The sequence below is a fragment of the Barbus barbus genome (assembly GCF_936440315.1).
Source record: "Barbus barbus genome assembly, chromosome: 15".
NCBI classification, from domain to species: Eukaryota; Metazoa; Chordata; class Actinopteri; order Cypriniformes; family Cyprinidae; genus Barbus; species Barbus barbus.
Genome location: NC_136743.1, coordinates 19,243,787 through 19,268,055, shown reverse-complemented (window position 1 = coordinate 19,268,055; position 24,269 = coordinate 19,243,787). Strand labels below are relative to the sequence as shown.

The 24,269-nt window shown below is 37.1% G+C and overlaps 2 protein-coding genes across 5 annotated transcripts; one reads left to right on the top strand and one right to left on the bottom strand.

Moving 5' to 3' along the window:
• The first annotated feature begins 201 nt into the window (after nt 1–201).
• Nucleotides 202–17,386, top strand: znf644a (zinc finger protein 644a). Of its 4 annotated transcripts, none has more exons than XM_079435942.1 (7): nt 202–321; nt 9,419–12,068; nt 13,024–13,256; nt 13,347–13,554; nt 14,386–14,511; nt 15,214–15,316; nt 16,427–17,386. In XM_079435942.1, the coding sequence occupies exons 2-7, from the start codon at nt 9,443–9,445 to the stop codon at nt 16,617–16,619; spliced, it is 3,489 nt and encodes a 1,162-aa protein (XP_079292068.1). In that variant the 5' UTR covers nt 202–321; nt 9,419–9,442; the 3' UTR covers nt 16,620–17,386. The 4 variants fall into 4 exon arrangements, with proteins under 4 accessions (XP_079292068.1, XP_079292067.1, XP_079292066.1 ...); XM_079435941.1 differs by having other exon boundaries at nt 13,344–13,554; XM_079435940.1 differs by having other exon boundaries at nt 13,024–13,554.
• lrrc8da (leucine rich repeat containing 8 VRAC subunit Da) lies at nt 16,946–22,791 on the bottom strand. The gene is made up of 2 exons (XM_079435944.1): nt 22,506–22,791; nt 16,946–21,344 (listed from the first exon to the last, which is right to left on the bottom strand). Exon 2 carries the CDS (start codon nt 21,340–21,342, stop codon nt 18,865–18,867), a length of 2,478 nt encoding a protein of 825 aa, XP_079292070.1. The 5' UTR covers nt 21,343–21,344; nt 22,506–22,791; the 3' UTR covers nt 16,946–18,864.
• Nucleotides 22,792–24,269: the final 1,478 nt, after the last annotated feature.

Genomic DNA, 24,269 nt, shown 5'->3' with positions numbered 1-24,269 from the left:
TAGTCCACTTTTTGTTTGGGGGGCATTATTAACATGACTCATACAAATAATTAATTTTCTCCCGACTAAACGTATCCAACATGTTTATGTTATGTCAGATTATGTTATAAATAAGTAGTTGTCAGTGGGCAATCACAATATTAACATTATTTTTTAATACATTTTATCAAGTTTTTGGAGTCCCCCTCGTTGAGGCGCAATGCCTTTGTCTGTGGACCATCGAGCAAATATGGCGGCTTCGCAATAAATGGAAAGCTTGAGCGAGCAAAAATGAAATGATTTCACTTCAGTGTTATTGTCCACCATCGCAGCTGCAGAAAGGTAGGCTAAAATGCATTTGGCAACAACATTAAAAGGTGAAGCCGTCAAAGTGCCCCCAATATTTTGATAGGAGCAAGTGGTTTTAAGCTTGATGTTGAACATAATGGGGCTTGACTGCTACCTTGCTAGCACACTCTCATAGTATGTAGTAACAGCAATGCCTAAACAGAAAGATGTCAGTGATAAGTATAAGTTATTAATGCACGTAAATCTTGATCTGTACTGCATCTCTGAATTATTAAAAAATACTGTGTATGAGTAAATTTGTTGCAGGTTTGAATGTATGTTATGTTTTGTGAACCACTAATTATGCAATATAGAACTTGATCCACAAAGATATAATGTGTTTTTTAAGAACTTGAATCACACCAACAATACCATGACAACTGTTAATGGCTTTAAACGTGTTGTTTATACATCCAGACATAAATGTTTTACTAAAGGTACTTTTCTCGGAGTATGTGATTTACATATCATTTTCATATGAAGAGATTTTCTCCTGCTATCTGTTGGTAATTATTTGTACGATGTTGTCAGTAGTTTAATTAATTTATTTATTTATTGTACAATGTGTCACAGTGCACATACACAATCTGAATTCCTTCTCATATTTTTATGCATGTAGTTGGGATCTTTGTTTCTGCTCTGTATAAGGTGGCATGTATAATGCATATTCTTTAGTGTAGTTATAGTATTACTGGCTAAAACACTGTCTAGTTTTGTGTCATTTCCACTTTCACTTGTGTAAGCATGCAAGACCAACCAGTTGGGGGTACTTACCATATTGCATGTAAAATAGGGATTGATTGGCTTACTAAATTTATACATGTTGAAACTTGCTTTGAATTTTGATGAAATTGGTAATCAGCCGTCGAATGTAGCATGTATTGATGTTGTTAACCAGCTATAATGAGCAGCCATGATTGGCCACATTAATAATTGTATTTTTTTGTTATTATTAATAATAGATTTTTTGTAGTAACCTTGGTAGTGCACTTATATCTTACCAAATAAAAACTTAACTTTTAAAAAAAACTTATATGTTACTTAGGGATGCACCGAAATGAAAATTCATGGCCGAAGCTGAAAAAAAGGAAACACTGGGCCGAAGGCCGAACATGGTTTTTCGCATTTTTTCCCCCATATATTTTGCCAATTTATTTTCACCATTGCCTAAATTGAATAGCCAAAATGTGCTTTTTACTGTTTTGTCTAGTTTTTCAAAGAAAAAATCATTTACAAAACAACAATTTAAAAATATTTACTTACTTTATTAACTTTTTTTAACATCCTACCAGACAATGGCAATAGTTTATATAATTTACAGTTGCCATATAACTTCGTAACTAGCCACAGTAATATAGAATACAGACTGGGGGTGTGCGATATTGACAAAAAAAAAAATCTCTATTTTCTGGGATTTTATCGTTAACGATAATTAGACGATATTTTGCTGAGTGTGTTATTGTGCTGGTATCTTAAGGACTACCGTTATCTTGCAGTGCAGAAGAAACACAGAAGCTGCATCTGAAGTGGCATTTATACGGTGGCCGAGAGAGGTCAACGCACTGCAAATAGAAAAAACACCAGCAAATTAAGAAAACAACTTCATCAATTTGACAACACGCGCTGCAAATGCTCACAACACAACCAAATAAAGAAACGCATTGCAAATAGAAAAAACACCTGCAAATTAAGTAAACAACTTCATCAATTTGACAACACAAGCGCTACAAATGCAGCACCTGCTTTTAAACTGATGAAGATGTTTTCTTGATTTGCTGGTGCCTTTTCTATTTGCATGTGTTTTCTGAATTTGCAGCGTGTTGAGCTCTTTCGGTCTCCGTACATTTGAGGAGCGTCTCACTGCAGCCCACAAAATCCAGGGGGCGTGGTTGGATCCAGATCCAACTCCTCCCACCTTACATATACCTAAACCTACCCATCTCCACCCCTGATCCCTAAACCCACCCCATCTCCACCCCTAAGCCTACCAATCTCCACCCCCTAGATGTGGATCCAACCACGTCCCTGGATCTTGTGGACTGCAGCGAGCCCTACTTGGTACATTTAGATGTATACACACTACTGTTTAGTGCAGAACATGAATGCATTTGGCCTGCAATTACAAATGCATAAATAATGTTTTGATTCAACCTAAAACGTTGAATACTGTTATTTGAAATTATTTAAATAATAAAAAGAAACTTTAACTGTGAAATTAAAACCGCCAGCAGGTGGCAGCAAGTCACTGTTAATAAGTGAGTCATTGCGATTGAACTGAATCATTTAAACGGCTGATTCATTCAGGAACGAAACACCATCATGTTACGCAGAGACGCAAAACAGCCCTGTGGCTGTGTTTGGAATTATTTTTGTTTTCGAAATAGTGCAAAAACAAGCAATATGGTGTCTAAAATGTAAGTCTGTTAATTAACTTTTTGTTTGCTATAAACGATCAATATTACATTTGTAATTATTGTAATTTTTGGAGAAAAAAATGGCACTATTTGTGTGATATTGATTAGTTATATGATATGTTATAAATATATACATTTTCTGTCCCCATATCTTGAATTTTATGATCATTCTAAATGCATTTTATTAGACTGAATCATGCAGTGAAAAAGGGGGGAGGAAAAAAGCGGAGCGGTGTGTGGCCAAGTATGGTAACCAATACTCAGAATTTGTGCTCTGCATTTAACCCATCCAAGTGTACACACAGTAGTGAACATACACCTGGAGCAGTGGGCAGCCAATGCTGCGGCGCCCGGGGAGCAGTTGGGGGTTCGGTGCCTTGCTCAAGTGTCTCACCTCAGTCGTGGTATTGAGAGTGTTGGTTATTCACTCCCTGCCGGACCTGAGACTCGAACCCACAACCTTCAGGTTACAAGTCCAACTCTCTATCCATTAGGCCACGACTGCCAATCAAAAGTGCACACGCGCACTAGTCTAGACTTCACGTTATGTATGCGTGCACTCAGTAGGGGTGTTTTGAATGGTAATGTCAAATCACACATTGTTAAAACAACAATTACGATATTATCGCAGACTATATATATCGCAACCCCCTAATACAGATTTAAAAAATTACAAATACTTACAATACTTGCGTAAATACAAAGTACAAACAGTGAAAATAACTACATCTTACCATAACTGTCATATACAATAGTGTTGTTTGAAGCTGTGTCATTTCAACAGAATCTGGCCTTATTAATATAGCTAGATAATGTAATGTTACCTTGGTAACATCAGAGAAAACCAGAATGTATTTATATATTTATATTATATATTTAGATATAAATTTCTTAAACAACATATTATTGTGGACTAATACAATGCAGCAACAATTTGACCAATTTTGCATTGTAGATTAAATGAAGTGCATGATTCCTACAAATTCTAGATCTCTGCAATGTAAATGAGGGCTGATTTTAAAATACTAAAATATGTTGAATCTTATCAGAGTAACTAGTCCTTTGTTAAGCCGTAGTGTTACTGACCTATCATACAATGGCATAGGGCTGTATGGCCTAAAATATTATTACAATATTTTTTTTTTCCATATGTGATATTGCTAATAATCAAGATATTGATTTACCATTAATGGGGAAGGAAATGCTTTCCACATGTTTGTTGGACCTTGAGAATGAATGTAAAGACCTGTGTTTGTCCACAGACAGCTACCTTTTAACAGCACTGTATAACTATAAATTAATGAAAAAATACCTTGGTTGTATGATGTTCCTTAAAAATCTATTTCTGTAATAATTTCTTCAAGTTAAACCAGACTTTTATTTTGACGGGTCGTCGTGAATGTCTTTCAGGTTTATTTTAATTTTCAGTGTGTATTTTTCTCAAATTAAATTGTGAAAAGCTTCTGAAGTGACTCTCAGGGCAGCTCTGGAGATGAAGTACATGTGCTCATGTCAGTGTTGGGAAGTAGTGAAGTGACATTCAGCCAAGTATGGTGACCCATACTCTGAATTCGTGCTCTGCATTTAACCCATCCAACGTGCACACACACAGCAGTGAACACACACACACCGTGAACATACACCCGGAGCAGTGGACAGCCATGCTGCGGCGCCCGGGGAGCAGTTGGGGGTTCGGTGCCTTGCTCAAGGGCACCTCAGTCGTGGTATTGATGGTGGAGAGAGCGCTGGACATTCACTCCCCCCACCTACAATTCCTGCCGGCCGGAGACTCGAACCCGCAACCTTCGGATTACAAGTCCGACTCTCTAACCATTAGGCCACGACTTCCCAAGTAGCGTAACTACATTTTTCAGTAGCATGACAGTAGCTCAGCTACTTTTAAAACAGTGTAGCTTTTCCAGTAGCTAACTACTCTATAGCGGGGTAGCCTGACCAAAAGCTACATTCCGTTTTGCGTTCTGATGAGTCACGAGCCCATAATGCATTGAAGCAGCGCAGCGTCGTCTTCTGACGAGATCGCAAATTAAATTTGTTCACTACCGCCATCTGTTGTGATATCACGGGTCTCGCGGCTTTACCGTCTGTCCACCGACAAGAGATCGTCTGATAATTTTGCAAAAGATATACAGTAGTGGATATTTCACATGAATCAACTGTAGTTTATGCAAAACAAAGATTAACATGCGGTCTATGTCGAAGACTTAAAGCACATACAGGAGGTGAACTTAGCCTTTTTAAACTGATTCATTTTCCTGCTTTATTACACTCAATATAAAATGATGAACCGTCATAATATAATCTGTCCCCCACGGTTTTGTAATGAACACTAATTGAACAGAAAATGTAATTGCGATATAGTAGTGTGCTTATCATTTGGCAAAGGATGGTTGCGGCGGGATTCCATGCAAAGCGCAGTGTTCATGCGCGCAGCTGATGATTGACATCTCAGAGCATCTCCATTCAGTCAGTATTCACAGTCAGTTTAACCTGCTTATTTTATGACTCCTCCGTGTGTAGTTTGTTACATACATTTTGTTCTTGCATTGATGTTACGTTTATAGCAATTTTGCATTTTGACAGTTTGAGATAATATAACTATTTTATTATTGTGTGTATTGGATAGCTTACAAAATCAAATGATTGGGACACTTTTTGTCATTAAAATGACTTGGAAAATGTGTCCCAGTCAACCTGAATTCACCCTACTCTTTGATTGCATTACAATATGTTGTTGTAGACGCCAAACAATTTACTTCATTATAATTCTTGATCAACAATTATTCAGTTATTTGTAATAATAATTATATAATAATAATAATAATAATAATAATAATAATAAATTGTAAGTAATTTCAATGTAGCTAGCTATTTTTTGATAGTAACTTGAAGTGTAGCTCGCTACTTTTTCAGAAGGGTAGCTTGAATGTAGCTTAACTACATTAATTTCTGAGTAGCTTGTAGCTGGTCAGTCCTCATATATTGAAATGCAGATGCTAAAATCTTTGCGAGTGTTACATGTGTTTAAGTTTGTGTATCGGACAAAACTGCGCCATTCATTCACACAAAGACATGCAGAACATTCAGACTTAGCCTGTTAACGACAAGCATTGACTGGCTCATGTCGCGTTTATTTCTGCTGTTAGATTAATCCATATCAAGTAAACATGTCCAGAGCTTATCATCGTTATCCACATAAATTTTATAGCGATCTTATGATATCGTTTATCACCCAGATCTACAATCGCAACTGTTGCCCTCTGTCATATTGTCTATGCTTCACTGAAGTAAGTTGTCTGTGGATGTTTTAATGGTTTTACTGTAGCACATGTCATATAATGAATTTTCTTTTTCAAATCCTAAAGGCCGGGACACACCAAGCCGACTTCAAAGAACTGGCAGCAACGAAAACCAACGGTGTTGTTTCCTCGCGTCGGCAGTTTCGGACCAAAAAGCTGTGCTTGAACACACCGAACAGACTACAGCCGACTGCAAACTAACACGTGCGGTCTGCGTGACAGGAATTAGCTGTCTATATTAGCAGCTATCAATAGTATATATTCGTCATTCAAAAGGAGAAACCGAAATAAGGATAGGCCTATACGAGATATATGCAGATATACAAAATGTAAACAAAGCAGCGCTTGCTTACCATTTTGAATATCAGTTGTGTTGTTAATTTTCTTCATTGGTCATCCAATCAGAGTTCTCACTCTCTCGCCGACGGTCCTGATGGCCCCGACGCCGATTCAACATGTAGAATCGGGCAAACTGCCACCGACGTGAGCCAGACGAGAGCCGACGAATGGAACACACCAAACAAACTAGCCCGACAGATGTTCAAAGACGGCCTGAAATTGTCTGACGTTCGACTGTCGACTTGGTGTGTCCCGACCTTAAAATTAATTCTATAAGATGGGCATGCTATGGCTCCAACTCTAAGTCTCTAAGTTAACATTAATTCATTTATGTATTGTAGAGCTGTCACGATTTGTCGATTTTAGTCGACTAGTCAATTTTTTAAAATCATCGACTTCATTTTGCTCGCGTCGGCTAACTGGCAAGATAAGTGGCACATTTCACGGACGAGAATCCATAAAACATCCAAATAATTAAGCATAATCGTGAACTCTCATACGCCATGATTTAATTAAATAATTTTGCGATGCAGTTCTAACACAGTATATGCGCTGTAATTATTTACAGGTCCTTCTCAAAAAATTAGCATATTGTGATAAAGTTCATTATTTTCTGTAATGTACTGATAAACATTAGACTTTCATATATTTTAGATTCATTACAACACAACTGAAGTAGTTCAAGCCATTTATTGTTTTAATATTGATGATTTTGGCGTACAGCTCATGAAAACCCAAAATTCCTATCTCAAAAAATTTGCATATTTCATCCGACCAATAAAAGAAAAGTGTTTTTAATACAAAAAAAGTCAACCTTCAAATAATTATGTTCAGTTATGCACTCAATACTTGGTCGGGAATCCTTTTGCAGAAATGACTGCTTCAATGCGGCGTGGCATGGAGGCAATCAGCCTGTGGCACTGCTGAGGTGTTATGGAGGCCCAGGATGCTTCGATAGCGGCCTTAAGCTCATCCAGAGTGTTGGGTCTTGCGTCTCTCAACTTTCTCTTCACAATATCCCACAGATTCTCTATGGGGTTCAGGTCAGGAGAGTTGGCAGGCCAATTGAGCACAGTAATACCATGGTCAGTAAACCATTTACCAGTGGTTTTGGCACTGTGAGCAGGTGCCAGGTCGTGCTGAAAAATGAAATCTTCATCTCCATAAAGCTTTTCAGCAGATGGAAGCATGAAGTGCTCCAAAATCTCCTGATAGCTAGCTGCATTGACCCTGCCCTTGATAAAACACAGTGGACCAACACCAGCATCACTGACTGTGGGTACTTGACACTGGACTTCAGGCATTTTGGCATTTCCCTCTCCCCAGTCTTCCTCCAGACTCTGGCACCTTGATTTCCGAATGACATGCAAAATTTGCTTTCATCCGAAAAAAGTACTTTGGACCACTGAGCAACAGTCCAGTGCTGCTTCTCTGTAGCCCAGGTCAGGCACTTCTGCCGCTGTTTCTGGTTCAAAAGTGGCTTGACCTGGGGAATGCGGCACCTGTAGCCCATTTCCTGCACACGCCTGTACACGGTGGCTCTGGATGTTTCTACTCCAGACTCAGTCCACTGCTTCCGTCCCCCAAGGTCTGGAATCGGTCCTTCTCCACAATCTTCCTCAGGGTCCGGTCACCTCTTCTCGTTGTGCTGCGTTTTCTGCCACACTTTTTCCTTCCCACAGACTTCCCACTGAGGTGCCTTGATACAGCACTCTGGGAACAGCCTATTCGTTCAGAAATTTCTTCCTGTGTCTTACCCTCTTGCTTGAGGGTGTCAATGATGGCCTTCTGGACAGCAGTCAGGTCGGCAGTCTTACCCATGATTGCGGTTTTGAGTAATGAACCAGGCTGGGAGTTTTTAAAAGCCTCAGGAATCTTTTGCAGGTGTTTAGAGTTAATTAGTTGATTCAGATGATTAGGTTAATAGCTCGTTTAGAGAACCTTTTCATGATATGCTAATTTTTTGAGATTTTTGGGTTTTCATGAGCTGTATGCCAAAATCATCAATATTAAAACAATAAAAGGCTTGAAGTACTTCAGTTGTGTTGTAATGAATCTAAAATATATGAAAGTCTAATGTTTATCAGTACATTACAGAAAATAATGAACTTTATCACAATATGCTAATTTTTTGAGAAGGACCTGTACATGTGTGTAGGTTACTTGCGTGCGTCACACAGCGAGATGGTACTCACTGCAGAACACAAGATCCAGAGGGTATGGTTGGATCTAGATCCAACTCCTCCCACCTTACAAAAAAAGCCATTTAAAAGCTATTGTTCACTTACATCTATTTTTTATTACCACAAAAGAAAAAAATATATAAGGCCCTATGAAATCAGTTTTACTTCCAAATTCAGTTTTTTTCTATTTTCATTTTTCTATACTCTGTTTTAATGGTTAAATTAAATGTTATTAATTAAAAAGCCTGTCTATTTAATTGAGTTTTACAGTTTTATCTGTACCAAATTCTGTTTTCCATTATTTTCTGGATTCCATTTTAATGATTCTGGTAAATTTTAATAATCAAAAGCATCTCCAATTAATTGATTCTATATTACAAAAGTTTTTTTCTTTTTTTTATCAGAAATACTGCACATTTACATTTTTCACCTAAATAAATTCTGGTAAATAATATTTCTGCTAAATACTCCTTTTAAAAAGTGTTTTTTGATTATAATGTTATTATTAGACTAGAACACGTGGATATGTTGTCATTCTTGTACTATAATACTGAACTTTGATTTCAGTGATTTGGACTGAGATGGACACTTGCACTCTATGTTGCACTTTACTTTTGCTTTAAAGGATTTCATAGAAATTTGGATTTCATTTGGTTTAATAAAATATTATTAAACCAAATATTATTAAATAAGTACAATTGTTGATTTTTTTTTGTGGGAAATTAATCGTTTAGATTAATCATTAAATTAGTTGATAGATTAATCGAAATAAATATAGTAATTTGTGGCAGCCCTAATGTATTGATATGCATGCTCATCTCATTTTTTTTGTCCCCAGAAACAGTCCTTAGGACTCCTAGGAATGTCTGGTTTGGAGGAGAGTGCCAAAGTAGGGGAAAATGACACCTCCATGTCAAGAAACTCTCAGGACTTTTTGAACAGCGAGGCATTCTGTGCAGAGGGAACTACATCAGGACCATCAGTGCATTGTCCTCAAGAGACCATGGCACTACTCAGTGACCAAGGAGACCTCCTGACCACTGTTGGTTTTATGGACTCCATCTGCTCAGATGGACCAGCCAAGGCTGCTTATGTCAATGGATCCACCTCACCCCATATCTCAGATGAAATCTTGCTGGATATTTCAAAAAATGTACCAGGATTCCTTCCCAGATCATTACATGCTCAGAATTCAGTCACAACCAATGTCCACTTTGAAGGACCTGATCCACTCAGAAAAGAGGGGGAAATAACAATCAGGCAAACGTTGACTGCGGAGGATGTGGAGCATAGGGGCATATGGGGCTTTGATACAGAATCTCCAGAAAGCTCATTAGATCATTATGATGATGGAAATGACCTTAACTGGAATCCCCAAAGAGAATTTATGAAGTTCCTGTGGGATGATGATAATGGCCTCGAAATGGAGGGAAAACTGTCCCCTGTCCCTTCACCCATCAACCATAAAAGAAGAGCTCCTTCACCACTCGGCCATAAAAGAAGAAAACGTAAAGAAAAACTGGTGTTAAAAGTTGATCCTTCAGAGGACGTCTACCCTGAGTTGAATTTTGAATCAAGAAAAGATCACCTGGGTGAAGGAAGCCAGATAGAATGCAGTCCTGTTAAGAAGACACGTTCCCCAAGGAAACCATCTAAATTACAGTCACCCATTGTAAAACGTACCAAGTATTTTAATGGAGCTGCTGAGGCAGTCAAACACCTGTTTGCCAAACCAGCAAAACAGCCTATTAGCAAGACTAAAAAGATGGCATTAATTAGAGAAACTTTGCCATCAGACTCATGTTCTGTTGAGGAACCTACATTTTTTCCCCGTAACAGTGGTTTTAAAAAGAAATCTCAAGGACACAGACAAATTACATGTAAAACAGACACAACTAGTTCAAAGCCATTCATATGTAAGGAATGTGGACAGTCTTACCATGATCAGGGTTCGTTGTTAAATCACATAAGTGTTCACCGGGACAAGCGACGGAAAGTTACGGAAGAAATAAATGAGTTGCATCAAATTAAAGATGAAGGTAAAGATGCAAAGTTGCAGTGCCCCCAGTGCACCTTTGGAACGAATTGTCCGAACACCTTTGTGCAACACGCTAAGACCCACGAGAAGGACAAGCGGTATTATAGTTGTAATAAGTGCGATTTTGTCGAAATGAATGAAGTTGAACTAAGACGCCATTTGCTTCATAAACATGGCATCAGTGGGTCTGATCTGACTGTTTGGAAATCAGATGGATTTCAGGAGCGGAAAGTCAATAAATCAGTATGTCCAATTTCCTTCTCCCGTTCTTTTCAAAGAAAAACTAAAAACATCATTGGACGTCATGTTGAGGCTTCATGTCGACCGCAGTTTATAGAAGAACAGGCATCCTCGCATTCCCTTGACAATAGTGATGAAGAACCATCTCCAGCTGAACAGTCATTCTCTGTTTGCAATGTTCTTACATCATGTGCAAAACCAACAGCAAGGTCGGCAAAATTGTCAGTGAAGATCCGAGCACCGGACAAAAATAAAAGCTTGTCGTCCAATGAGACGTGTGGTCTTGTACGAAAGAAAAAAGTGTGGATGAATAAAGGTGTCCGAGGCCAATCAAAACTTGACAAATCAATTCACACACTTTTATCCAGAAAGAAACGTAGTAACCAGAGTGCCTCCAAATTCAACACTCATCAGGAGTCTGATGGAAGCAGTACAACAGAGTGTCTTGACGATTCCCTCAATTGCGAGACCACGTTCTCTGGAACAGGTGCTAGTTCACCCCCCTTAAAGGGTCTGAAAAGATCAGCTCATTCTAAAGAAGGGAACACTAAAGGAACTGCTGAATCTGATGAAAACATTACTTGTTCAGAAGATGTTGGAAATACCAACTATATGCATATAAGTTTGGAAAAGCAAACACTGAAGAAGTCACCTTCCAAAAGGAAAATGTCTACTCCATTCCACAATATGCAGGGCCAAGATATTCTTTTAGATTTCCCAAAATGCCGAAAAAATTTGAAGAAACCTGAAACATCCAAGAGGAGTAAAGAAATGATCAGCAACGGTCATTTTAAGTGTGATTCTAATGATGATCTTGGACCTGAAGAATGTGAAAGTAACGAGAATGCTAATGCACGTTTTGTGAAAAAACAGACTTCACCTGCAAAAGCAAGTCTTGGTGCTTCAACTGGTCACTATGGGAAAAACCACAGTTCCCCAAGGATGCTTTCTGTCAAAGATGAATGCACGGATGAAGAAATCTCGGAAGCGATCACAGTTGTAAAGCATGAACCGAGCTCAGATGTTGAGACAGATCTGAAGGCTTGTCCATACTGTCCTGCTGTATTTGAGTCAGGAATTAGCCTCTCTAATCATATAAGAGGACATTTGCACAGAGTTGGCCTGAAAGTACGGAATGCTGCAGCGAAGGGGACTTCTCTTGAAAAAGTACCTCCAGTCCGACGACGAACACAGCCGCAAGTCAAAACAGGTGATGCCTCTCTTACACTTGACATAATTTCTTGTCTCTATATAGAGGATTTCAATTCCATTTGTTAATAAAATCAATAATGTGTGCTGCAGAAAAGCCTTTACTTATGATACTTTACTTTTTTCAGGTTTAAAAGTCAGTTGCAAAAGAAAATGGGAGGAAAATCAAAGAGTTCAGATAAAGCTTTATTTTAGGCTAGATATTTTAATTAGCAGCTGGTTTTCCAGCTAGCGACCATAACTAGGAAAAATAATTATCGGCTAATGCGTATTGGCCAGAATATTTTATTTTAGTGCATCCATAGAATATTTTGTGTACTAGGCTTGTATATTTCTGCGGTGCTTTTTCATACACTTATTATACAGTCCATTCGATATGCAGAAAATTAATTTTATCAAGTACAATTTTACAAAAAATATTTTGTATATAAAAATTGTGAATGCGTTGTCCAAATTGTGTGTATAATAATTACATACACACAAAATGGGCATTGAAAAGAATGTATGACACCTCATGTATGGCGTGACACACTCAAATCAGACATACCCATCTTCCAGATGTTATGGCAGTTATATAATTTAATAGATATAATCACTTCTAATTGAAAAGGCAGTAAAATGGAAAGATTGGAGATTCACTGAGAAGAGCAATGTTCCATTGCTGATGTTTCGCTTCTCTGAGCTGTTTTTCATTCCAGGTGCTCTAAATGTACTTGATTTGTTCATAGTCAGGAAAGGTGTGTGTTGGAGCATTGCTGATAGGTGTAAAATATGGATGTTTAAAGATACCTTTAAGGTGTTAAAATTCCCACACAACTGGTGTGTTGCAAGTTAGCTAACATGCAGGATAGTTAGTGTAGGCATTTTCAGTTTTAGTTTAGATAAATTGAATTGGCTTCTAAGCAATAAATATCTGTTGTACATTAAGCTGATTACATATGGTTTCCCTGTTGCAGAAGAGGATACATCCCAGACTGATCATCCAGCAGAGCTGAAAACTGACTGCCAACAGACAGAGCTCATCTGTCCTCTCTGTAGGGAGTGGTTTGACACACGGACTGGGCTGTCCAACCATGTACGAGGCCACCTGAAGCGCCTGGGCAAACCGTCTTCCACCACGTCTAAATCTCCAGTGATCATATTGAAAGAATTGATGCGTGACAAGAAACAGTTTCAGATGAAGCTACAGGTTCTTGAGAAGAAGTGCCGCGGCACCAATTCTTTCCATCCTATTAGGTTGAGTAACGGTTTAACCTTTGCATCTACTGTCAAACAGCAGAAAGATGATGGTGAGGAAAAGAAAAGGATAGACATTAGAGGCCCACCACCAAGTGATCTGATTGGAATTTTGAAGAAAAGAAGAGCCCATGAAGAGACCAAAGCTAAGCACTCATCCCACACGGCAAGAAAGGCTATCCTTCTATCTTCAGGCAGAGACTGTGGCATGGAGATACAACCTTTTAAAGCAGTGCCAAATTCACTAGCAGGTAATATTTCACTGAAGGGACGGTTCATGTAAAATAAAAAAATTCTCTAGCTATTTACTCACTCATGTTTGACCATACTCGTATGCTTCAAAAAATAACAAATATACGTGTTTTGAACAACATGAGGGAGTTAATAATGACAGAATAATTTTTTGAGGGGAACTATCCATTTAAACAACATGAAACGATTAATAACCCTCATATTTAGCAAATAATTGATGTTTCAAATGTAACGCTATTTTTCTTTTTTATACCCTATTTTGACTATGGATCACTGTTTTGAGTTTCTCAGAAGCAGAAGTCATCATAGTTGAGAAATTCTATATCGATAAATGGGAGACTACAACAAATATAATTAGTTCATATTTATTTGGTCAAATAGCAAAAGAGAAAATTGACAATAGTGTTTCCATGACTATCCAAACCAGAAAATATGTATAGAGATTGATTACAGTCTCAAGAGACACAGATCAAATTTACGGTTACCCATGAGCAATATTGTAATTTAACACAAAGTATAGTCTCTAAAATGTACAATAATGTAAATAATATATATATATTTTAAACTATAATAGTCTTAAAAATGTACAATAATTAAACAAATAAAAAAGCTATAATTATTATTTAATAACTATAGAACCATGTCATCATAGTTTGTGAAAAGGATCCATAGCCATAAATTTCTGTCTGCTATAGAAACATGTCTCTCTCGCTCTAGATAGATAGATAGCAGATATTTCTATATACTTGTCCATTTATATTAATATAACATGTTAATGTATTTATAATGACTGTTAGTGTTTCCTTTTATATGTTGTGTTTCTGTTACAGATAAAAGTGAACTCAATAGAAAAGTGTGTGTGCACTGTAATACCACATTTCACAGTGGTGTTAGTCTCTCCAATCATTTGAGGGCATATGCACATAGAAAGAAAAAAGCTCTTCTGGACGGAACTAGTATGTATCTTTCTTTCCTCCTATGTAAATGCATGTTTGTACTCATATTTGACTTCCTGTTTATGACGGATGCTGCACTTCACCGTCAACTTTGATCTACCATCTTCTGCAGAATAAACTCTGTTTTAACTGTGCCAATTTCTCATAACAAGTAACATGGAAGAAACTGAACAAGTAACATAAAAATATATATATTATAAAAAAACAAGTATAATTGTTTTTGATCATCTGATTCAGGTGCTTTTGGTAGCAGACATTTATACAAACACCTGATGGTTTTTCAGATTATAGTTGCTGCATGATGCTATTGTAGAATTATTGTTATAATGATATTTTATTTATTCATACTCAACTGTCCAATAATCGAGGGTTACTGAGATCAAGTGAGTGTTATTCGGCTGGTCATGTGATCTCAACATGGCGGCCAGTTGTTCACCACAAGGGAAGTGATATTTACATTACATTAGTTATGAAAGGTATGGAACATGGTGCACTTTTGGATGAAAGATTACTGAATGTAATATATGGAATAGGTGCTATATATATATATATATATATATATATATATATATATATAACAGATTTTGCTAAACGTAAAAAAAAAAAACTTCAATGTCAGCATAGGTGAAAGCCTATGGTGTGCTTTTTAAAAATGCCCTTATTTTGTTTGTATAATTTCTAATAAATACATTATTATTGCAGCTTTTGACTGTAAACAGAGAAAGCAAAGATCAAGGTCTGGGTCGAAGAAGAAAATGTACCCTCTGCTGCACACACCAGAAGAAATCTATAGACTTACTTGCAGGTAACCTCTATGCTACAAATGTTAATAAATGTATATTTTATATAATAATTTAAAAACGTTTATATACATACATTTCTACTATGATTTACAGCCACTAAAATGTCATTCAGTGTAACAATAGTTCATTCAGGCCCAGTTCTACTGGTGTGCTAGAGGGTGCTGAGCACCCTCATTTCAAGATCTGGCAAACTATCCAGTGCGTATTTGTGTTTGCACTCTGGAGAGCATCAAAAATACATTATGCTGTTTAGAGAGCTTCATTTGTTACAACACAACTTTGTGAGATCTTGATGAACTAAGATGAATGACAGCTTCTTGGTGATTATAAAAGGAGCGCCCTTTGTGTGCTTTATAGGCTATAATTCGTTTAGAATTTGTATGAAACTTTTGTTTTTTGGAAACATACACGCTGTAGAAATTCGGGAACGATTCAGCATATTTAGCCTATACGGGATTCACTCTCGAAATAGCAATGATTGATATAGTGATAACCATTGCAATGGATGGGACAAAAAATGTACATGACAATAGATGTCCATTAAGGCTAGAGCACCCTCACTAATTTCAGAACCACTTTCAAGGATTTAATTTTGGAAACAGACCTAAGGTCATATTACAACAACAACAATCTTGTTAGACACATTTAGAGCAAGAATTATTAGATGACATTAAAAGATTCTATTTAAGGATCACATCATAGCCCCCAAAAACAAATTGTTGCTTTAAATCTTTCCCTGTCGTTGCCACTAACCTTCAAACTACAAGGTTTTACCCATTTGTCAGCAAGACTATTTGAATCATTTAACGTATAATTCAATTTGGTACAATCACTTTTTGTTTTATATATTTTAAGTACAGGTCAGAATAAGTGTTTCATTTTTACATAACTACACTGATTAATGATGGAACATTATTTCATGTGTATTTTGACATTTTATTTTTTATAGAAGTAATTTGAAACATTAGATACTTTCCATGTACAGTATATACTTTTTTATTTTGTGTATATCTATATGTGTGTGTTTGTATATTTTACATGAATTTCATACATATTTACTTTTATAAAAAATACTTTGAGGTTGTTTTGTCTCTTCCCTTTTCCGTGTGCAGGTTTTGTGATCTAGTCTTCCAGGGCCCTTTGTCAGTGCAGGAGGACTGGATAAAGCATTTACAGAGGCACATCATGAATACTGCTGTACCGCACACAGGGGCAGGGATGGTGGAAGTCACCTCCTTCCCCAAGGACTCTTGGCCCAACACCGTACCACAGGCACAACCTTCAGTGATGCAAATATCCTCATGAGCCCAGGAACACACACAATTTGTCCTTGGAATATCACTTGTATGTAAAATTAGTTCCCATTTGAATTTTATATTGCCATCAGTAAGGACTTCAGTTTTTTACTCCTATTGAGGATCCATTGTTATCACAGACCGCTTTTTAGATATCGTTACATTGTGCTGGTGTTGAACATTGTCAAAGAACGTACAAACGGTGGGTGAATATGTTGAGATTTCAGTGAAACCCACCCAAAGACAACCTTTACCTCAGATCCTTCTCACACTGAGTTTTCTGTCAAGGCAGATTTATGCTCTACAAAAACTGAAATGATACTGTATGTGTATTTTATAACAAGCCATTTTAATTTGAAAACCAACACAATTTTTTTTTTTGTCCCATCCATGGATTTTAAAAGGTGCACATGATGCATATGTGTAGAAGTGTAAGTCTATATATTTACTTCAGAAGTTTGCCAAGACACCAGTCATTAGGTGAAACAACCCAGTCTATTGGTATTAGCAGTTCGGACCGTATGCATGTCATAACTCTGTTTACACCATTTCTGGTAACATTTTGGTTTTTCATTTATTACCGTTTTGATTTTTTTTCTTTAATCTGTAAGTTTGCTGCGTGTGCAAAAAAAAAGAAACATTAACTGTTATTGTGTAGGCCATTTTTTACGGTTCAAATATTTTTGGGTATAAACCTTTTTAGGTAATTTATGTGAAAAAATGTAAATCACTATAAACAATTTTGCTGTTCAGAATAAAATGTTTTTTGTCGTCTTCAAACAAATCTTGCAAATTTTTCACCAGCTGTAACTATAAACAGTTATCAAGATAGAAATGCCTATGGGAAACAACAGTAAAACCAAATAGAAGGGGGTGGGCAAATCCTCTATAAACCAACAATGTGTTTAAAAAAAAAAAAGAAAGCAAACAAGTAGAAACATGTATGTATGCAGAAGTGTAGTATGTAAAGTACTAAATCTGAAGTAAATTAGAATATGCAGAATAAGTCTGAATGCCAAGCCAAAATCAGTTGGAGTACAAAAACAAGACACAACCTCTTTACTTACATTCATGATATTTTTGCAGGTATTGTTCTTTGTAATATTAGCCCTTAGTGCTAAAACTGAAAGTTAATCTAATTGATTTTAAAAACATTGTAACATGTATCAAAGTTCATACACAGCATTTAATAACAATCAGAGAACAAAAAAATTAATAATTTTTAATAATTATGGTTAAAAGGGATTAATAATTACACAACAGAGAATGTTAAGGGCAGTTGTTCTAGATGTTCTTTGACAAGCATTGGCTTCTAAAATATAATCATAATGACAGCGCGCAAGTAAACAGTGGACCGCTTTACAAGGTCACTGTGGTTCTAATCATGAGGTGCAGGGTGTATACCCCCCATTCTGGCAGTTCTTAGTCCTTGATATGCCTCTTATCAGCACAATACAGCAAAAGCATTTCATATGTTTCACTGTTAACAAAGGAAATACAAAAACACATTCTCTGACTCAAAAACATCTTGCAATATTGCTGTTATTGCTAAAGAGAAGGTGAACTTTCATCAAATCTTTCATGTCAGATCTTGTCTGTTGGAGTTTATAAAATGCTGAGAAGTGCTGCTCCTAAACTCAAAGGACAAATCTATCAAAATACATGATACATTTACATGTTTAATGTTGTATAAAAAACATAAAATGTATTCTAAGTTGCTATTGTTTCCATAAGTAAAGAGTTGAAGAAAAGACCTCACTGAAAACTGCTGAGAACTACTGACCTTTCAATACTTAAAGTGATAGTTCACCCAGAAATGGTCATTCTGTCATTATATTTATAGGTATTGTTGTCCATACAATGAAAGTCAGTGGGGTCTGATGTTGTTTGGACCCCATTAATGAACCAAAAAAAATTTAAAATGTTAAAAATGTCCTTTTTTCTTCCACAGTAGTAATGATTGGGACGACAAGTAAATAATGACAGAATTTACATTTTTGGGTGCACCGTCTCTTTAAAATATTCATCAGCCTGCATGTCCAATATGACAACAAAAATGTATGTAAATAACAATATACAAGTATAACAGAACATAATTTAAACTAAACAAATGGCAAACAGAAACAAACACAAACCTGGTGTTTGCAATGTTCCAGTTGTATGTTGCATTTCTGTCTTTGAGGCCCGTTTATAGACCATAATGTTGATGACAGGCCCATAGAAATTTTTGCAGAATTGAAATGTCCATCAGTCCATTAATCACTACTGATACTTTCCTTGACTTCCAGAGGCAGTGTGTCGAAAAGATGATCCTCCACAAAGAGGAGGTTTTTCCGAAGAAGGCGACACTGGCCAAGCTGGAATGGAAGGCAATCTAAGCAGTTCCCTTTGAGCTCTAGATGGGACAGCTGAACTAACTGCCCAATCGCCTCTGGGATGGAATTGATGCTGTTATAACCTACACATAAAACTTTTAGTTTGGAACATTTAAACAGCTGATTAGGCAGAACTTCTACCTTGTTCCCAATGATCGCAAAATGCTGAAGGTTGTGAAGGTATCCAACCTCCACTGGTATACTTGAGATGCAATTGTGGCTGAGGTCAAGGTGCCTCAGTTTGGGCAGATGAAACAAAGCTGGAGGAAGGGTCTCCAGTTTATTGTGACAGATAACGAGGGACTCCAGACTCTTCACTAGGCCTATCGATGGTGGAATGGCAGTGATCTTGTTGTACCATAACTTGAGGCACATCAATCTTCTCAAGTGCTGAAAGCTGATGATCTCCTCAATGGTCCGGATATTATTATTCTTCAAATCCAGTTCTTGCAAGTTAGCCAAGCTAAAGATAGCATGGGGGATCCTCTCCAAATCACAGTTCTGGAGCTCCAAATCAACCAGGCTGGTCATCTTCTTGAGACTGTTCAGTACCAGTAATTTAGTCCCATCATTGTGTATCACCAGTTTGGTGAGATGTGGCGAGAGTTCTGTTAGATTAGTTGGTATTTTGTTGAGATTGCTTTTGAGGTACAACGTCCTCAAGTGTCTCAGATCTCTAAGGGACTCCAAACCGATCATCTTGTTGTGTTCAGAGTTCAAGTTCCCAATCAGATTCAGTTCCTTGAGGCTTCTCAACAGATAAATCCACGGTGGGATTTCTGCAACATCAGTAAACTTAATGTGAAGGTATCGCAGATGGTCACGGAGAAAAGTGAAAGCAGTTTGTTCGACTTTAGCGGGGCAGTGATATAGATGTAGTTCTCGTAGGTTGGTCATCTGAGAAACTTTGGCTGAAATCCTGACCTCAGGAATAAGCTCTAACTTGAGGACTTCCAGATCGGTGAGGTCAAATACGGCATTAGGGAGTCCTGACAGCATAAAAAGGTTAAGTTCTTGTTCATCCTGAGCATTGGATGTCACATGCTGACGTAGTTTTTCAAACGTCCATTCATGGTTAAGGCTTATTTCTCGTAATTTGTTCTCACTCACCTCAGAGAGAAATACGCCAAATCGTTTGGAGTACAACTGGTCGTATTGGTCGACCATGTGTAGAAGAAATGCAAAGTCGTTTTTGACATCAGGAATATCACTAAAGCTACTTTCCTCTCTGACTTTTTCAAAAGAGTACTCCTTAAGAGGTCTCCTGAAGAGCCAGTAGAGTGTATACAAACACACCAGTCCATAGAGACATATCATAGCCATGAAAGTGAAAAGAAGTTTCCTCAACATGAATGCCATGTTGTGCGTGCAGAAGAACTGATTGTACCCAGTCAAACTTTCAATTTTAGGTTGGCATATATGGCAGAAACTGATCTTCGAAGCAAATGTTGATGTATAGGTCAAGATCAAAATGATCTTTAGTGCTTTTATCGCTGTCTGAGCCACGTAGAGTTTATAGATGAAGTCACTGTCTTCTACATGGACTCGAAATTTTCGCACTTTCTCAAAAAGAGCCTTGGCTTGTTCTCCATCTTTTTTGTCCAAGGTGGTCAGGCTAGGAGCTTCTGCAATGAGCTTTTCGGTTGGAAACTGCACTGTTGGAGTTTCCATCAATGGTGTAGACTGACTGCTGTCCTCCGAGGATACGTGTTTCTGGAAAACCACACCGCCTGTGAATCTCTGCTTTTCCTCAGAATCTTCACAAGCGGTTTCAGACAATGCTTTCGTTGTCCATGGTGATTCAAAGCACCGCCCCAAAATGGAAACAAAGTGTTCAATCTTTGAGCTGGTTTTTGGGTACTTGAACCAAAAATTGCTGCTTACCATTAGCATTATAGTGTGTATGAGGGCAAGGTAAGGGAAGTATTTGTTGTACCATGGTAGGGCATTATGGTAGCACATTTGGTTGACAAAAATATACTGCTGATAGTCCAGATTTGTTTTTCGCCCTCTGGGTTGAGGTTGAGACCACCTATCTTCCCCTTTTAAAGGGGTAGGTTGAGTGTTAATGAGTTCATGCGCAACACTGTCAGGAAGGTCTCTGGTTGTTGAGGGTGCGGTCCCCAGAACTGATGTGGAACATTCTAGACCATTTTGTGCTGCCTCAGGGTTTGTGCTTTCCTCAAGAATGGGAAGACAAGCCACTTGGTCTTTAGATAACTGCATAGTCCCAGAAAAGATGGCTAACATCAACATTATTACTCCAATATAATCCATGAACACATCCCACCATGGTTTCAGAATACGGTAGTTCGGCTGGATGTCATTAAGGGAGGCAACTTCAGTTAGACTAAACATCCCTGTAATAAAGAGTAGTGCAGTCAGTGCATATGAAACCAGTGCATGTTTGAACAGAATTAATTTGAGTCTATTACATGTCTCAACATTCTTCAAAGGTCTTGGGTGTTTACTCCAAGATAAAGTAAATGAACACTATTTTATTGAGGAGATTTGCATTTAGTCCATGCAGAGTGCATGTACTGACTGTTCATAATTCGACACCAACCTGCTAGCCACATGTGGCTTCAAGTTACAACATGAAAGGTCCGAATCAAGTCAAGAGTGTGTTATGTTTGAAATAGCACTTCACTGCGACGACTTGCATGTTTCTGTGGCATGAGAAACACGTGTCCATTCACTTCAGATGTGATTCCTAATTCTAGGTTAAAACATTTTTGGCTACCAACATGTTATTAATAGCCCAATTCTGTTTTTAAACTCCCAGTGGCATGCACACAGTTCGAGCACTGCTTTATTTGATGCCTGCTATTTTCTCAGAGTAGTGCGTGAGAAATAGAGTCTGTCAGCTGTTAATCATTAGAATTGTCTGTGTTAACCATTTAATGGATTTAAGAACTATATAAGCTAATAAGCCCATGGTTCTAACTTTGAGTTGATTGCATCGCTGGGTCATTCCACAAAAAGAGTATTTTATTTGTCTTTATTTTGACTTTTACAAATAATGCTCCTTTCAGGACAAATCTTCATGACTTCAATTCATATTTTGTTAGATTTATCAGTAAGGGGCGACCCTACAAATACACAAAACTGTTTTAATATACGTCAACATTAAATTCAGTTAAGAAGTGCCTTGTAAAGCCAAGACAACAAGGCCAAATGGCTATAGTTTTTATTAAATTATTATGAGTAAACCTTTAAAATCACCAATTCAGAATGCAAATGCACCCATTTAGTCGATGACCCTGTAAATTTCAATTGAAAACGTTTATAGGTTGTTCTGAAATGGATATTATCAGGCTAATGAAACATTGTCTTAAAATAGAAGTATTATAATTCGTATAATGCAGTAATTTGATGTCAGGATACGAGGCAGACAGAGTCTGAAACGCTAAACTGCTGAACTCATTTAACCTGCAGCCCCTAGGAATAGTATATTTCTAGGTAGTAGGAAGAAATATGCCTCAAAGACCCAGATAAAAACAGTAAAACGGTCTACTTACTGTCTCTATGCTGTTTTTCACTGGGATGGAAAAGTGCGCGCTGTCCTTATCTTGATTGTCATATTGCTTTAGACGCTAGTTTTGTCAAAAGTTGTCGTTGAGCAGGAAACGGACTACAAAAGTCAAATGCACAATCGCTACCAAACAGTCTTGTTTCAGCAAAGGAATGTAGTGTCCATTAAGCACTGTCCAGAGCAGTCTGACTTCAGCGTGAGGTTAAAATATGCGACTCTTTGTCCGACCTGCTCCGACTAGTTCAGCAGTCAAGATGACGGAGATGTTCCCTTCCGTGCGTCAGCTGCGTATTTCATTGGACGTTTATGAACGCACTGGATAAAGGTGAATTATCACCCAAAAGCCTTTTAGAGCTGCAGACTCGCCCAGTACACAAAGCAGTGTTTTAGATAAAGTAGTTTTTTTAAAGGTGGAGTCTGTGAAGTATACAGTTCTGACAGCCAACTATATAATAAGACTAACCTCAATCACTCTTTCTTATACTTTCTTTTCTTCTTCCTTTTTATTATGAGGAAACTAGGACCCAGATGGTGGAGTAATGTTTGGTTGGCACAGTGTGCAGGAAATGTTACTAAACCAACCCACCCCAAATGTTTTATTGTTTTGTTTTGTTTTTTTTTTTCTTCAAGTTTGAGCTAGTTTAAAGAGGAACATAGATTTTCCTTTGCTGTCTGACTGAATCATGAACACGTGTATTTTTCTTCCTCTTCTGTCATTTTTTTATACATAGGCTATATCCCACCAGTGAATGCTTTTGATTATTCATAAAGAATCATAATATAGTTTATGGCACGCTTATTTCCCTAAGCAGAAGCCCAAATGATCTACACATTTCTACTATTTATATAAGTTTTATTTTACACATGCAGCTGCCATAAAAATATATAAGATGTCATCACATGTTTATCAGTGCATTTGCTCCTTTAGTGCTCTGGAGTATCATTAGAAGAGAACAGATGATCCCTTATGAGTTCAGAGAGATATGAGTGTCCTCACCACAGCATGATTATAAAAGGGACCAACCCTTGGTTTCTGAGAGCACTACAGGTGGAATTAAACCAAATAATAACTTTGTATGAGACATCTGCATTAAGCACAAATGATTCATGAATTTAGGGATGGTATATAATTTTTAAATACAGCATGATTGTTGAGACTTTAAAGGCCTTGTCAGTAAACAGTGGAATTAAAAGGAACAAATAGTGACAAATAGTTTTTAAATGAGACTTCAAATCACGATTTTTCCATTGTAGTCAAATCAAAGCCATGTGCAATACTGCTTGTGTTATGTTTCAGACCAGACATTGAAATGTAGGTATTTATAATCGAATTTGAGGAACTAAAAGAAAATTAGATGCATATTGTGCTAGGGTTGGCGCTAACATCTAAGTTGGGCTGTTGTATATATAATAAAACTTATATTTTTATTAGTGCTGTCAAACGATTAATCGTGATTAATCGCATCCAAAATAAAAGTTTTTGTTTAGTACATAATATATGTGTGTTCGTTGTGTATATTTATTATGTATATGTAAATACACACACATACAGCATATATATTTCATTGAAAATATTTACATGTATTTACGTATATTTATATTCATATACTTTAGGCCTATATAATATATAAATACATTTAATATATAAATGTTACATATTTTCCTTAAATATATACATGCATATGTGTATTTATATATACATAATAAATATACACAGTACACACACATACATTATGTGAACAAAAACTTT

Bases quoted from the DNA above. Each gene is read 5' to 3' on its own strand.
- lrrc8da (XM_079435944.1), bottom strand. From the start codon at position 21,342: ATGTTTAGTCTAACTGAAGTTGCCTCCCTTAATGACATCCAGCCGAAC.
- znf644a (XM_079435940.1), top strand. From the start codon at position 9,443: ATGTCTGGTTTGGAGGAGAGTGCCAAAGTAGGGGAAAATGACACCTCC. The intron at 13,555-14,385 runs GTAATATTTCAC...TTTCTGTTACAG, and splicing joins AGTGCCAAATTCACTAGCAG to ATAAAAGTGAACTCAATAGA. The intron at 14,512-15,213 runs GTATGTATCTTT...TTATTATTGCAG, and splicing joins AGCTCTTCTGGACGGAACTA to CTTTTGACTGTAAACAGAGA.